The sequence below is a fragment of the Haematobia irritans genome, chromosome 4 (genome assembly GCF_050003625.1).
Source record: "Haematobia irritans isolate KBUSLIRL chromosome 4, ASM5000362v1, whole genome shotgun sequence".
Lineage (NCBI taxonomy): Eukaryota > Metazoa > Arthropoda > Insecta > Diptera > Muscidae > Haematobia > Haematobia irritans.
This window is the reverse complement of record NC_134400.1, coordinates 42,150,204-42,167,881: the sequence shown is the minus strand read 5'-3', so window position 1 is coordinate 42,167,881 and position 17,678 is coordinate 42,150,204. Positions and strand designations below refer to the sequence as shown.

General features: G+C 32.1%; 1 protein-coding gene across 2 annotated transcripts in view; it reads left to right on the top strand.

Annotated features, from left to right (window-relative positions):
• Positions 1-17,678, top strand: part of Pi3K68D (phosphatidylinositol-4-phosphate 3-kinase catalytic subunit Pi3K68D) — a 57,090-nt gene that overhangs the window by 19,119 nt on the left and 20,293 nt on the right. For both annotated transcript variants that reach the window (XM_075308023.1, XM_075308024.1), the window contains 8 exons: positions 10,745-10,900; positions 10,964-11,488; positions 11,561-11,893; positions 12,976-13,368; positions 13,441-14,014; positions 14,954-15,599; positions 15,665-15,910; positions 15,979-16,264. In XM_075308023.1, coding sequence (XP_075164138.1) covers positions 10,745-10,900; positions 10,964-11,488; positions 11,561-11,893; positions 12,976-13,368; positions 13,441-14,014; positions 14,954-15,599; positions 15,665-15,910; positions 15,979-16,264 — 3,159 coding nt within the window. The remainder of the gene's footprint in view (positions 1-10,744; positions 10,901-10,963; positions 11,489-11,560; positions 11,894-12,975; positions 13,369-13,440; positions 14,015-14,953; positions 15,600-15,664; positions 15,911-15,978; positions 16,265-17,678) is intronic.

Below are 17,678 nucleotides of genomic sequence, written 5' to 3'. Positions count from 1 at the left end.
AAATCAATAGGGATCGTCTTTGAGCCGAAACAGGACCCTATACCAAATTTTAGGACAATCGGACTAAAACTGCGAGCTGGGGCCAAATCACCGCAGTCGAAATCGAGTACTTCGTCGTCGTAATGTAGTTTACACGGATCACCGCAGTCGTTATCGAATGGTTTATACTCGAAGTTGAACACGATAGGTAGCATGCTATCGAAAACGAAGTATGTAGTGATTTTTGAGCAGAAAAAAGGTAAACAAAAAGAAACAAGTAGTTGGTGAAAATGGAAGTATTATTTATATATTTTGGCAAAATACATTTAAGAAAATATAATATTACTTGCATTTAGGGAAACGGAACAAAGAAGGTAATGCTCAGTAGCCGCTTCAAAAAACTCCTTTTTTCAAGAACATATTTAAAAGCTTCTTTTGACAGACAAAAGCGTCTTTTAAATCTATGGATGTTAAAAACACAGTTAAAAGCACTCACTTCAAAATAGAACCACTTACAGGCAATGCACTTCAGGCAATGCTAAACAACTGATTTTGTCTCGAATATTTTTCCTTATTAATACCACTTTGTACTCGACCTCTGAATCCGAAGACGAGGAAAACAAAAACACATGGATTCATAATAATTTTTACACATATACATATTTTGATCACAAAAATTTATTTTGAAATCATCTTTTGCTTCCAATTTCTTATTACCATATGTTTACAGCAATGTAAAAAAAAAGTAGTAGACAAAATAAATTACGATCGAATGCGGTGATCCAAAATTTTACAGCGATCGAAATGTTTCTCGATACGAAACAGAACTCGTTGACGAATGCGGTGATTTGGCCCCAGTACTTTGCACACAAAAATACATCAACAGACAGACAGACAGACGGACAGACTGACAGACAGACAGACAGACAGACAGACGGACATCGCTAAATCGACTCAGAATTTAATTCTAAGCCGATCCGTATACTAAAAGGTTGGTCTATGATTACTCCTTCTTGGCGTTACATACAAATGCACAAACGTATACCCTGTACCACAGTAGTGGTGAAGGATATAATAAAATTTTGACAAAATTTTCTATAGAAATAAAATTTTGACAAAATTTTCTTTAGAAATAAAATTTTGACAAAATTTTCTATAGAAATAAAGTTTTCTACAGAAATAAAATTTATTGTTGTTTTTGATTCCAACTTAAAACCATGCATTGACTAAACTACAAGTGTAGCTTAACCAACAGAGGAAAAGTATGATTTTCCTACACTTGAACCTTCCGAAAAAAGGTTTGATAGTCGGCTACTGCCTATGCTTGCAAATTTGTTTAGGCAGTAGCCGACTATCAAACCTTTTTTCGGAAGGTTCAAGTGTAGTTCACTTTGGGTTGAGTGAATTACTCGAATTTATTCTGATAATTGGTTGATAGTTTTGCTGCAAGTAGAGAATGCTGATGAGGAATGTGGTAATTCCGAAACATCTGTACATCCAACCATCTTGCAGTCTACAGGGCTTTGCCCAAATAAATTTGACAAGCATACTTTTCCTCTGTTGGTTAAGCTACACTTGTAGTTTAGTCAATGCATGGTTTTTAGCTGAAATCAAAAACAACAATAATGATTGAAGAGAAACCAATAATAACAAACAAAACGACAAAATTTTCTACAGGAAAAACATTTTCTATAGAAACAAAATTTTTTACAAAACAAAATTTTCTATAGAAATAAAATTTTGACAAAATTTTCTATAGAAATAAAATTTTGACAAAATTTTCTATAGAAATAAAATGTGCACAAATTTCCTACAGAAATAAAACAAAATAAGTTTTTTTGGTATAAACTTTTTAATAAAAAAAAAAACAAGTAAGTAAAGTAGAAAGTCGGGCGGGGCCGACTATATCATACCCTAAACCACTCTTACTGAATTAGTAATCATAAGCATTTGTGGGGTAACATTGATCTAGGTCTGGGAGATAAACCGCAGTTGCATTTTTAAGAAAATTAAGGGGTACATGTTTATGGGTGCTTTGTTTCAATTTGACTATAGCTCATAGTCAGTGTGGCCAGGGAAAATGTTCGGTTTACCATACAAGAACAAAAAAGTTCCCTACTTTCCCATACATTCCCAAACAATTTTCCCTACAATATTTTCGTTAAATGTAAACAAATTTTACAAAACAAAAATGGTTCTAAGTACTTTATTGTCTTAAAACATGAAAATGCAATGTATATAACCTAGAAAATAAATTTGTATTACCACCACGGTTTCCACATTTGGTAGAATTCTACCAAAAATATTATTTTGTTTTTTGTTAAATCTCTATAGAAATAAAATTTTGGAAAAAGTTTCCATAAACAAATTTTTATGAGAATTTTTTTATAGAAATAAAATTTTGATAATAAATAATATAGAAATAAAATTTTGAGAAAAAATTCCATAGAAATAAAATTTTGAGAAAAATTTTTATAGAAATAATATTTTGAAAAAAAATTCTATAGAAATACAATTTTGATAAAATTTTCTATAGAAATAAAATGTTGACAAAATTTTCTACAGGAATAAAGTTTTGACAAAAATTTCTATAAAAATATTTGTTTAGTAGATTTGTGGTAATCTTCAAATTTTGTTAGGTTTTTTTTTGGCACGAGTGGTAACGGTTGTTACCACACATTATTAAAGATCAAGCCTTGCCGGCTTCTAATTTCATCCTTTAGAGCCACCAAAATGTTAAAATTATTACAAATTGTGTTGAGTGAAAATGTCCCTACATTGTGGCCCTACGTTCTACAAGACGCTAAATATTAGAAAAAAGCTACATATAGGGAATTTCCCCTACATCTAGCAACACTGGCTGTAGTTGATATTGCACCTACGAATCGATTTCGATGATTTTTTGCACATATAGTTAGTGCTATGGAAGATTACATTTAGCCATCTTTGAGTAAGGTCGATAAATGAATGTTTTGTGGCCAAATTTGGGAAAATCGGGCGATACATATATATGAGAGCTATATCTAAATCTGAACCGATGTGGATGAAGGGCGATGAAAAAGATCACCTTTTGCCAAATTCGGTGACGATGAAAAAAAAGCGCAACGTGACCCCATTTGTCGAAATCGGGCGATACATATATATGGGAGCTATATCTAAATTTGATTTAGATTTCTTCCAAATTCAATAGCGTTCGTCCTTGTGCTCAAAAAACTCCCTGTACCAAATTTCAAAATCGGTTAATAATTGCGACCGGAATCCTGTGAACAACAAATACATGGACAGACGGACGGACACCAAGCGCTAGATCGACTCAGGGGGCTAATCACGGCATTCGATATCGAGAACATTGATCGAAATCTAAATTTTTCGGATCACGGGAGTCGATATCGAGTTTTTTTGATCGACAATTTTTTTGATTGGTAAATTGCAATCGTAAAACATTTTTCACTTGTTTTTTACATTGTTTTCGCCATATAGGAATAGTAAAATATATTAGTTTTAGTTCGAATTGTTTGTAATTTGTACTAAATTTACAATTCCAATAAGTTAAACAAAAATTGGTCATAGTCGAGTTCGGGAGCGAGCATCCTATCTTGGCAAAGAACCATATATAAAGTGCACATGCTAGATGGATATCCAAGAGATTGTGATCAACCAATTACCGTACCATTCCGTGACAACATAACGCTTCTGCACCACCTTGTAAGAATAGTGAATGATGAAGGCTTCCACTGGCAAAACGTTTTAAGACGGCAGACAATTGTAAAGCGATAAAATTGACGTTGACGTGCGACCAAAAATTATTTTCCATTTGAACGCCTCCTACGTCAGCCGAAATCGTCCATTGAGCCTCCAAAGGTGACTTTCTAACAGTGCACACAATTTCAAACCCATGTACTTACACCAGTAACAATGCGCACTTTTATTCCTTATTTTTCGCCGAATTATTTTATATTCATCTCATCTTCCAATGAAAAACGAGTTCGGAGGAATGTAAAAAGAGATATGGATCCACAAGATATAATGCAATACAATTTACTTTTTACTTTGAAATCTTCATTCTATTTTGTGCCGCTAACTTAATTTTGTCATTTCATTTTGTTTTGCTTCGTTTTTTGCTGTTGGCAATGCTAGAGAAATTGCATCAAATTTCGATCGAATGCCGTGTTCCAAACTTTTAATCGTATCGACAATTTTTTCGATACGATTATGAATTCGATATCGAATGCCGTGATTAGCCCCCAGGAGGTGATTCTGAGTCGATCGGTATATATTTTATGGGGTCTAAAATCAATATTTCTGGTAGGCACATTTTTTGGCAGATCAAACTTATTATACCCTGACCACTATGTGGTTTAGGGTATAATGATAAATCCATGTCGGCTAATTAAAGCTTATTTTTTTAAATTGAATTTTCATAAACGACAGTCACATGCTGTAGGGTAATAAGCAGATTGTCTCTTTTTCTCGATTCTGATTTGTTGATGCCTGCTGCGGCATCAAAACCGATTCATAAATACCAACATTGCGTATGACTACGCTCTATGCTTCCTTTTTTATTTATATGGTTTTACGTTCGCAACGAAAGTGAAAGTGTCGCGATTTATAATGTCAATAAAGTGTTGTATATTTTCACAACGGAAATTGTCTGTCTACATACCTGATGTAAATGACCCAGAAGAAATCGCAGCTATCAGCTTTTCGCATATCGGTATTTAAGTCAAATCCTAAAATTATACCCCAAATTGAAATCTATTTTTTGTTGTGCTCGGAAATTAATTTCTACTCTCATTATATATGCGGGCGATAAGTGTGACGTTTTTTGTTGTTGTTGCATGTAATAAAGAAAAAAATCGCAAAATGCTCTGACAAAAGGTTGGCTACTTGGATTTCCATTTGAAGAAAAATTTTACTATCAATTGGCCAAGTTTTGTGCTTATCAATAGGAAAGCTATTTTCGATATATTTGTTACGAAAGTCTAGCGAGGTTTTTTGTTGTTTACTTAGTCCGTAGTCTAAAGAGAATGTCAGCGGAGACTACGAGGGTGACGACTTTCACGACAATTGGCAAGTAAATGCTAAAAATATTAACGCGAATATGAATAAAAATAACATTATAAAAAATACACGATACAAAAACTCATTGTGAAGATTTATGGAACAACAACAAATTGTGCGGATCATGTATTAAAAAAAAACATACACACAAAACAAACAAAATTTAAAAATATATTCTCACATATGTAAAAATACGGAAACTATATAATGTGCACAGTGTTTGCTTTTTGTGAAATAATTGAAATAACGCCGATCGGCCGGGCTGAAATCTGGAACGCTGCACTAATTCTATTTCTATAGAAAATTTTGTAAAAATTTTATTTCTATAGAAAATTTTGTCAAAATTTTTTTTCTATAGAACATTTTGTCAAAATTTTATTTCTATAGAAAATTTTGTCAAAATTTTATTTCTATAGAAAATTTTGTCAAAATTTTATTTCTATAGAAACATAGAAAATTTTATTTCTATAGAAAAATTTGTCAAGATTTTATTTCTATAGAAACATAGAAAATTTTATTTCTATAGAAAAATTTGTCAAGATTTTATTTCTATAGAAAATTTTGTCAAAATTTATTTCTATAGAAAATTTTGTCAAAAATTTATTTCTATAGAAAATTTTGTCAAAATTTTATTTCTATAGAAAATTTTGTTAAAATTTTATTTCTATAGAAAATTTTGTTAAAATTTTATTTCTATAGAAAATTTTGTCAAAATTGTATTTCGTTTTGTTTGTTATTGTTGGTTTCTCTTCAATCATTATTGTTGGTTTTGATCTCAGCTTAAAACCATGCATAGAAAGTTTTTGTCAAAATGTTATTTCTACAGAAAATTTTGTCAAAATTTTATTTCCATAGAAAATTTTGTCAAAATATTATTTCATTGTTGTTGTTTTTTATTGCAGCTTAAAACCATACATTGACTAAACTACAAAGGTAGCTTAGGAAAAGAATGTTTGTCAAATTTATTTTGCAAAGCCCTATAGACCGCAAGATGGTTGGATGGACGCACGTTTCGGAATTACCACATTCCTCATCAGCATCCTCTACTTGCAGCAAAACTATCAACCAATTATCAGAATAAATTCAGGCAGTTCATTAAACCCAACAATGAACCACACTTAAACCTTCCGAAAAAAGGTTTTGTATGATAGCCGGTAGAGGTGTGCGCGTGACACGAAGTTTTCGTGACACGCGTGATTAACGCGTGAGTCACGTGATTCGTGAATGAAATTTTGACCAAATCTCGTGAATGTGCGTGAATGGGACTGAACAAAAATGTGTCGTGCGTGATCGTGCGTGAACATCAAATTCTGTTCGTGAATGTGCGTGAGTAAATTTTTTTCAAAATCACGCTCACGACAAAATTCACGTTCACGAAAAAATTCACATTCACGAAAAATTCACGCTCACGACAAAATTCACGCTCACGAAGAAATTCACGTTCACGAAGAAATTCACATTCACGAAAACTTCACACTCACGATGACATTCACGTTCACGAAAAATTCACTCTCACGAGAAAATTCACGTTCACGAATAAACTCACATTCACGAAAAATTCACGCTCACGATGAAATTCACGTTCACGAAAAAATTCACATTCACGAATTAATTCAGCCTCACGAGAAATGACACGTTCACGAACCTATTTAAGCTCACGACAAATTTTATATTTACAAAAATGTCTTGCTCACGATAAAAAGTATGTATGGAATATCTGAAATACTAAAAATTAGAAATTGTATTGGACTTCATACTAGATTTTATTAAAAACAACATTTTCATTATTCATGTTTCGCAGCTAACATTTATTTTTTAATAATTAGCTTTAAAAAGTAAGATTTACTCAAGTATATTTTACTAAAATTTTTAAACATGTACAGTCTTACACAAGTTTACATACCCCTGAGTTTTTAACCTACTAACCAAACATCTTTCTTGTTGTTTTTTATAAACCACACTAAAAAAATTCTGAATAATGTGTTGGGGTATAACTGACGTCGTCATTCCGGTAGTAACACATTGAAATACTGCTCTCATACAGAATAATATTCTGGGTCGTGGTGAAACTTGATCTAGCGATGCCGGTCCGCATGTTGAAACCAAATTTCCGAACGAAACAAGCTATCGATATAAAACTTGGTATAAGTAGTTGTTATTTATGTAGGTGGATGGTATTACAAATGGTCCCCCATATTTGGCTTCCGGAAGAGCAAATTTCCATATGGGTCCTTAGTTATATATAGCTCCCATTTTAACCGCACTAGTAATATGATCTTCTTTGAATGGTATGATTTAGGGAAAATACAACAACACACACAATTTAACGTAATTTTGGGCCTGGTTTACTTGCTAGATATGTCGAGGACAACCATTCGGACGAAAGATAGTTTTCTATGCATTCAAGACATTTTCTGCAGCAAAAAAAGCCATATCTATCGCTATTCTTTATAACGAAGTCAATTGTTTCATAGTATTATAATTTCATGTATTATATGATCTTTGACTACATTTTTAAACATAAGCAGCATTTTATTTTTAGATATTGCCACAGATTAGATATCAATAACAGAATTAATAAGAAACAAGAAGCCTTATTTGATTAAACAATAATTGATTTCTTCCAGCACTTTCAATGAATTACTTAATTGGTTGTGGTCGAAACTTAATTTTTTAATTGAGGCAATAATTATTTATTGTATTTTTATTTATTTATAATTATTGGTTTCTTCGATGAAGGTAACTTTACAAGAGTTTACACTTTCTTATGTGCTTTCTGATTATATTATAGTTGGATTTTTTCTTTACACGAAAAAATATCAGTAAAATATTTCCAATTGAAAAGTTGATTGGAATTGAAAACGTAATCAATTAATTAATTAACTTATAAAATTAACTTGTTAATCAAAATAAATAATAAAGCCAACTAAGATAATGATTGAACATTTTTACATTTTTAAATTGAAAACATACTTCCAAATATAAAATTAACAATTTTCGGAAATAATTGGTTTCATTGGTTCATTAAATTTTGGCTTATATCTGAAAAAATAATTCTATATAGTATAATTATAATATATGTAATTATAATATAATAAAAAATAAAATAAGTAAACAATAACACTATAAATCATTGATTGCCTCAATTAAAAATTAATTAAGTTTTTCGGACAAAATCAATTCAAATTTTAATTGAGTTTATATTTTGATTTGATTAAAATGTTAATTGTATCTGTTAATTTTTTAATTGAGTACGTTTTCAACTTCAGATTTTTAATTAGAAATATTTTGGCGAATTTGTGTGGGTAGGTCATTTGTATCACAAGCGAGAGTGAGTAAGTTGTTAAGTTTTGTAAGTATAATAGTCGTGAACGAGCGTGAGTTGATTTTACATCGTGAGCGTGCGTGAATAGTTTTTATGAATCGTGAATGTGCGTGAGTTGCATTTTACATCGTGAGCGTGCGTGAATAGTTTTTATGAATCGTGGGTATGCGTGAGTAAGTTTCGTATGTCGTGAACGTGCGTGAGTTGTATTTTACATCGTGAGCGTGCGTGAATAGTTTTTTTTATGAATCGTGGGTGTGTGGAAGTACGTTTCATTGTTCGTGAACGTGCGTGAGTAGTTTTTTTTCGAATCGTGAGTGTGCGTGAATAAGTTTGTTGTTCGTGAACGTGCGTGAGTAGTTTTTTCGAATCGTGAGTGTGCGTGAATAAGTTTGTTGTTCGTGAGTTGATATTTCCCGTCGTGAGCGTGCGGTAGTCACTATTCTGCAATCGTGAGTGTTTATCTTTGCAGGTTTTTGGTTCGTGAACGTGCGTGAGCGTGAATCAATAAAAACCTTCGTGCGTGAATGTTAAGAATTTATTCGTGAGCGTGCGTGAGTGTGAGCAATTCAAAAACGGGCGTGCGTGATCGTGCGTGAATATTACGAATTCATTCGTGAGCGTGCGTGAGTGTGAGCAATTAAAAAACGGGCGTGCGTGATCGTGCGTGAATGTTACGAATTCGTTCGTGAGCGTGCGTGAGCGTGAGCAATTCTAAAAAAGGCGTGCGTGATCGTGCGTGAATGACATTTTGAATTTGTGAGCGTGCGTGAGCGTGCGTGAAAAATCCCTCACGCGCACACCTCTAATAGCCGGCTTATGCCGAAATAAATTCAAAACAAACATATCTCTTTTCCTATGCCACTGTCAAATCATCGATTTGAATTCAGTTGGCTGGGTTTATTTGGAGCGTGCTTCCTCTTCTTTCATTCGTTTTGTTTTGTTATTGTCGGTTTTGTTCTTTAATCATTGTTGTTGTTTTTTATTGCAGCTTAAAACCATACATTGACTAAACTACAAGTGTAGCTTAACCAACATAGGAAAAGAGATATGTTTGTTTTGAATTTATTTCGGCATAAGCCGGCTATCATACAAAACCTTTTTTCGGAAGGTTCAAGCGTGGTTCATTGTTGGGTTTAATGAACTGCCTGAATTTATTCTGATAATTGGTTGATAGTTTTGCTGCAAGTAGAGGATGCTGATGAGGAATGTGGTATTTCCGAAACGTGCGTCCATCCAACCATCTTGCAGTCTATAGGGCTTTGCCCAAATAAATTTGACAAACATTCTTTTCCTCTGTTGGTTAAGCTACACTTGCAGTTTAGTCAATGCATGGTTTTAAGCTGCAATCAAAAACAACAACAATGCTTAAAGAACAAAACCAACAATAACAAAACAAAAAGAAAATATAATTTCTATAGAAAATTTCGTAAAAATTTTATTTCTTCAGAAAATTTTGTCAAAATTTTATTTCTACAGAAAATTTTGTCAATTTAGTCAATGCATGGTTTTCAGCTGAAATCAAAAACAACAACAACGATTAAAGAAAGAAACCAACAATAACAAAACAAAACGAATGAAAAAAGAGGAAGCGCGCTCAAAATAAACTCAACCAACTGCACTCAAATCGATGATTTGACGGTGGCAAAGAAAAAAAAGATATGTTTATTTCTATAGAAAATTTTGTCAAAATTTTATTTCCATAGAAAATTTTGTCAAAATTTTATTTCTATAGAAAATTTGTAAAAGTTTTATTTCCATAGAAAATTTTGTCAAAATTTTATTTCTATAGAAAATGTTGTCAAAATTTTATTTCTACAGAAAATTTTAAATTTGATTAATTTTATTTCTATATTTGTACAGCAAATTTGATTTTTTGTATTATTACTTCAGAATGATATTTATATTTCATACCTTAAATTGAAATCCCTCCATACGCCCCCTGCTGCTTGTATAATATGGTGTTTTCGTTATAGTATTTATGTTGTTGTATTTTATTATTAATTATATTTTGTTGTTGTATGGTGTGTGTTTTTGTTTTTGTATAATTTGAAAATCACTCTCATAAAATGCGACAAAAAGAATTGATGACGATTATTATTTTTAAATTTTGATTTTAGTTTTGTCATTTGATTTTGTGCCACCACCATATACATTCATCGTCTAGTTAATTTTGTTTCATCATCATCAAAAAAAAAAAAAAAAAAACGAACAAACAAACAAATCCAAAGACAAATTTCCCTCACATTCCGTTTGTTTGTTAAATGAAAATAAAAAGTTTTCCATCGTGTGGGAATAGTGTTTGGAGATAGGATCTTTATTTTTCCTGCAAAATGGCTTCGTACTAATGCAAATAAATGCTTCATTCAATATTTTCAGGCGAAGATGATGCATCGGATTGCACCTCATTTTATGCGGAATATGATCCATTTGATTATCTATATAGTGGTGGCAGCACACAGTATTCGGATCCAGTGTATGAAGCAGTTAATAAATTGGATAAAGCCGTCGCTACTAGTGTAGCCAGCCCAAATGGTAAGTGTGCGAAAGTTTAATTCACTTACTATAGTTTTATTAATTTCTTGTCCTTCATATCAGTTTCAGCAGTAGGTTGGCGCCCTGAATATAGTCCCACAGACTACAGAGGTCGTGATGTAGATGTTGAATCCGTTTATTCGGGAAAATCCCTATCGCGAGAACCACCACCACCGTTGCCACCACGTAACAGTGGTATTAATGTGACTTCATCATCCACATCATCGTTTGGAACATTTGCCCAAGAATTTATAACGAATGAATCCTATAATCGTATATTGGATCGACGAAAAACTTGTTCCTCACGACTCTATGAAATGGTAACCGATAAACGGTCTATAGATCCAGAATTATTGGATTTTTATTTTATGGTCAAAGAATTACGACAGCACTACACCTATGATGATGAGAGTACAAATGTTGGTCATATAATTGCTTCGGAATTTAATTATCATTATCCCTATGAGACCAGTATAAAAATTTTAGTACATCCTTCACTCAATGCCTTGTTTCCTGATGCCGAAGCAGCAGCTGGTAATAGTGGGCAATTTAGAGGTTATGGAACACCGGTGATATTTACATGTGACAGTAAGTTTTACAGGCTAAAACAAATCCTTGAGAATACTTTTGTCTAATATTCTTCAATTATACCATTTTCAGTTAATACTCCTGTGGAATTGGTTATAAGTCAAGCATTTTGTTCTTTAGAAGGCCAGATACGAGGTTCAGTTAATGATTATGCCGTTAAGCCTATTGGTGTCTCCGAATGGCTGTCCAATACTTCGAAATTAAGTCAATTGGAATGTGTTCACAATAGTTTGAAACTGGAGAAAGATGTCCAATTGGGTTTATGCCCCAAGACTCGTGAAAATATGCAAGTTATAGCTCGTACCCAGCGTGATGATATGACTAATTTGGATTTACGAATTGAAGATGTTTTGCCAAATGAAACTTCCACAACCATATCATATGATGATATGATGATATTAATAGGTAAGCGTATAGTGTGATGAAGAAGGCGGAATTTTATTTCTATAAAAATCGTTGTCAAAGTTTTATTTTATAGAAAAATTTCTGAAAATTTTATTTTTATAGAACATTTTCTGAAAATTTTATTTCTATAGAACATTTTCTGAAAAATTTATTTCTATAGAAAATTTTCTGAAAATTTTATTTCTGTAGAAAATTTTCTGAAAATTTTATTTCTATGGAAAATTTTCTGAAAATCTTATTTCCATAGAAAATTTTCTGAAAATTTTATTTCTATAGAAAATTTTCTGAAAATTTTATTTCTATAGAAAATTTTCTGAAAATTTTATTTCTATAGAAAATTTTCTGAAAATTTCATTTCTATAGAAAATTTTCTGAAAATTTTATTTCTATGGAAAATTTTCTGAAAATTTTATTTCTATAGAAAATTTTTTGAAAATTTTATTTCTATAGAAAATTCTTTGAAAATTTTATTTCTATAGAAAATTTTCTGAAAATTTTATTTCTATAGAAAATTTTCTATAGAAAATTTTATTTCTATAGAACATTTTCTGAAAATTTTATTTCTATAGAAAATTTGGTCAAAATTTTATTTCTATAGAAAATTTTGTCAAAGTTTTATTTCAACAGAAAATTTTCAAACTAGGTACGAAACGGCTATAAGATTTCTTATCACCGAGATCAGTTGCCTTAATTTTCACTAGGTTCTTAATATGAGAAAAGGGAATTAAGTTACACTCAAAATTCTGACTACAGATACATTTCCTTTTATGTTATTGTCAAAAAATTTTCTCTCCCCTCGAAACTGAAATTGAAAATTTTATTTCTATAAAAAATTTTTCTATAGAAATTTTTCTGAAAATTTTATTTTTATTTCTATAGAAAATTGTATTTCTATAGAAAATTTTCAAAATAGGATAGCCTTTCTGAAATGGCTATAATAAGGAGATTTCTTATCACCGAGATCAATTGCCTTAACTAGGTTGTGGAAATGATCAAAGGGAATTAAGTTACACTAAAAATTCTGACTACAGATACATTTCCTTTTACGTTATTGATTGTCAAAAAAATGTTCTCTCCCCTAGAAACACTCGAAACTGAAATTGATAAACTCCAATCGGCTGCCTCCGATCACTCCTCACGTACTGTGATTTCTTGCTCTGGTGTGATACAGGGCGTTAAAGCCATTTGTGCTTTATTGGGTTCCATTGACACTTTGGAATTGGCTGAGTGTGTGAATGAATTGAAACAAGTTTGCGATGATAATCAAATGAAATATGCTGGCAATGTTACATCCAATCCGGAAATTGTTAATGATTGTGGTGATTATGCAGAAGTGTGTTTGAGGCCTCGCTCTATAGTGGAACAAATTAAATTGAAATGCAATAAACTAAGGGATGCAGTGATCGAATTAGTGGAATTGTATTCTAATGTATTTCGAGTTGGATTTTCGATAAAGACCATTGATTACTCTATAAGTAAGTTAGATGGATTTGTTTGTCGTATGACTTTATAATAATTTGCTTTTGTTTTTCCGTTATTACGTTTAGCTCCTATACATGTCTCTTGTGTCTCCAAACCCATAGTGGTCAGTATAAACTGTTTACATCGCCCTCCGCCTCTTTGGAAATATGACAGCTATTCTTTGGGTGTTCACATAAATTATGGTACACGTTTTATTTCGGAGCCAGTAGTCACGAAATGTTCCAATGACACCACTGGTGGTTTATTTGCACGCTTGAAATTTTGCTCGTGGATAACATTTGCAAAGAATCCCATATGTACACTACCACGGGAGTCTCGTTTGATATTTGTTCTCTATGGCACTCAAGTGGCAGAAAATGAGCCAAACAATACCAACGCTGAAAATGCCGAGAAAAAGAAAATAACCACTGAATTGGGTTGGTGTGCCATACAATTGTTCGATTATAAACGTGAAATGATTTGTGGCTCATACTTATTGCCTATGTGGCCAGCGACAGCGGATAAATTTTTGGGTCCAGCACCAGCCAAGGGATGTCATCCGCAATCATATTTTTGTCCTGTTTTGTCTATTGAAATACCACCATATGGGGGGAAAATACAATTTCCAGAGCCCTTGGAGAATCCACCGCCAGCACCGAGGTAAGAGAAAAATCTTAAATTGCGATCAACATTTTCACATTTTGTGTGAGGGAAAATATAAATCCGTATATGAAAGTACGTTTCAACGCCACTTATATATGAAAATATGAGTTATGTACAAATACAAAAAATTACAAATAAATAAAATTTTGACAACATTTTCTATAGAAATAAAATGTTGACAAAATTTTCTATAGAAATAAAATGTTGACAAAATTTTCTATAGAAATAAAATTTTGACAAAATATTTTATAGAAATAAAATTTTGACAAAATATTTTATGGAGATAAAATTTTGACAAAATTTTCTATAACAAAGAAAATTTTGACAAAATTTTCTATAGAAATAAAATTTCGACAAAATTCTCTATAGAGATAAAATTTTGACAAAATTTACTTTGGAAATAAAATTGTGACAAAATTATCTATAGAAATAAAATTTTGACAAAATTGTCTGTAGAAATAAAATTTTGACAAAATTTTCTATAGACATAAAAAATTTTCCACGGAAATAAAATTTTGAAAAAAAAATGTTTGGTAGTTTTTTGATAAATGATTATTTTTGGCTCGAGTGGCAATCGTGGTTTGCGGTTCTGTAGGCCATATATTGCCCCGCAGAAAAGTAAACATTTGAGATCTATCTTTCACGCATAAATCAGGATGCATATCTTTTTCCACAGTGGACACATTTCTTTGTGTTTCGTATATGGTGCTTTATCGGGATTCAATAGATTGTTGGTAAAGGATTTTTATACGAATCGAAAGCTATAATTTCAGTTTATCTTTGATTAAAATTAGGGTTTTCCCATATCTTCCCGTTTGGCCAATTTTCTATGTACGAGGCGCTTAAACGATTCTAAAAATAAAGCAAAGTGAATTACTCGGTTTAGGTTATTTTGAAAGTTACATCTCTTAATAAATGTAATCTCTTTCCAAACAGATACGATTTTAATTCATTGGACACTCATCTGCAACAACAACTTTTGGATACAGCCGAACAGGGCTATTCCGGAGCGTCTGTGGTACGCGAAGTATTTTGGGAGAAACGTTTGTATTTACAAAATATACCACATGCCTTACCGAAAGTATTACATGCAGCCCATAGCTGGGATTATGCCAGTCTTATGGATTTACATTCATTACTCTGTTCATGGTCTCCATTGGCTCCATTACAAGCCTTAGAATTACTATTGCCTCGTTATCCAGATGCAAAAGTTAGGGAAAAAGCTGTTCAATGGATATCAAAGCTACCCAATGATCAACTGGTAGACTATTTGCCTCAGCTAATACAGGCTTTAAAGCATGACACCTATGAGGCTTCGGCTATGGCCCGTTTTTTGCTATGCAAAGCATTGGAATCACCACGTATTGCCCATCATATGTATTGGTTATTGGTGCATTCTTTACCCGGTGATGGTCCTCAAAATTCCATAGACTCTTCTTCGGCTGATGGTAGTGAGGTGGATGAATCTCTAGTTACACAGGCTCGTTATCATCGACGTAATAAGATGATGTTGCGAGCTTTATTGGCAGTGTGTGGTGAGAAATTATCGGCCAGATTCCTTTTGCAAAATCTAATGTGCAGGGTAAGTGTATTTGGAAAAGAGAGAATGAATTTTAGTTTTTATGGTCATTTTGTTTTTCTATACAGAATCTTGCTGACATCGCTGAACACGTTAAGGAAGCCAAAGAAGCCTTACGTCAGAAATTCCTTTCGGCTGGTATGGATGGTGTTAATCAAGAACTTTTGGATAAGAATACCTCTTTACCACTGGGCCCTGAATTAGAGGTTAGCGGTGTAAATGTACGCAATTGCAGTTATTTCAATTCCAATACCTTACCCTTGAAAATATCGTTTGTGGGCCCTGATGCTGAACCTCTACCAGCCATATTTAAGGTATGATCCAAAGAAGTTAATGAAGAAACATTTTTATTCATTTCGATCTGTTGCTTTTCCCTTTCCAGTCTGGTGATGATTTACAGCAGGACATGTTGACCATTCAACTTATTCGTGTCATGAATAAAATGTGGCTTGCTGAAGGTCTAGATTTGAAGATTGTTACCTTCAATTGTGTTCCCACTGGCTATAAAAAGGGTATGATCGAGATGGTCTCCGATGCAGAGACATTAAGGAAAATCCAGGTGGAATATGGTTTAACGGGATCATTTAAAGATCGGCCTATAGCAGAATGGTTGGCAAAACAGAATCCAAGTCAATTGGAATATCAAAGGGCTGTGAAAAATTTCACAGGTAATTCAAGAAGATATACTAAGAATTATATAATGATATACAAAGTAGCTGGCACAAAATGCTACAAATTTCACATACGAATATCTGTCCAACTAATGGAAGTAACAGCTTTGTGATATTGGTTTTATTTTTATTAAAAAAAGTGCCTACCATAAATATTGATTTCAGAGCGCAGAGCGACTCAAAATCACCTCCTGAGCACGGTTGCCATTCGAGCCAAAACTAATCTATCAAAATGTGAAGAAAATTTTACCAAAAATGTACCAAATAAAAAAATATTAGTTTGCAGTGTTTGATCAAATCTTTGTGGTTATTATAAAAGAAATGTTTCTTCAAAAGAAATGTTTTATTATTTTATTTTAGAAGTTTATTTAATATTTTCTGATCACCATTAATACCGACAATTTATTGTCGTTATTAGGGGTGTGAGTGTGTAATTTTATTGTGAGTGTATAATTTTATCCCTTGAATTGTAAATGTGTCGGAAGATTTAAATATTTTTAGTTTGCACCACCAAGAGAAAGTTACTACTTCTCCAAAAGGCAGAAAAGGGGAGACTTTGCCTCAAGCAAAAATTAAAAATTTTAAAGAAAATTTAGTCAAATTACTATTTTTATAGAAAAATTTGCTTAAATTTTGTTTCTATAGAAAATTTTCTTTTCTACATAGGTAGGTTAGGTGGCAGCCCGATGTATCAGGCTCACTTAGACTATTCAGTCCATTGTGATACCACATTGGTGAACTTCTCTCTTATCACTGAGTGCTGCCCGGTTCCATTTTAAGCTCAATGACAAGGGACCTCCTTTTTATAGCCGAGTCCGAACGGCGTTTCACATTACAGTGAAACCACTTAGAGAAGCTTTGAAACCCTCAGAAATGTCACCAGCATTACTGAGGTGGGATAATCCACCGCTGAAAAACTTTTTGGTGTTCGGTCGAAGCAGAAATCGAACCCACGACCTTGTGTATGCAAGGCGGGCATGCTAATCATTGCACCACGGTTCTTTTCTACATAAGATGTTGTCAACATTTTATTTCTATAGAAAATGTTATCAAAATTTTATTTCCATAGAAAATTTTGTCAAAATTTTGTTTCTATAAAAAATTTTATCAACATTTTTTTTACTAATTTTATTTCTAAAGAAAAATTTGTCAAAATTTTATTTCTATATATTTTTTTTTTCAAAATTTTATTTCTATATAAAAATGTTAACAAAATTTTATTTCTATAGAAAATTTTGTCAAAATGTTATTTCTATAGAAAATTTTGTCAAAATTTTATTTCTATAGAAAATTTTGTCAAAACTTTATTTTGTACTAATTTTATTTCTAAAGAAAAATTTGTCAAAATTTTATTTCTATATAATTTTTTTTTTCAAAATTGTATTTCTTTATAAAAATGTTAACAAAATTT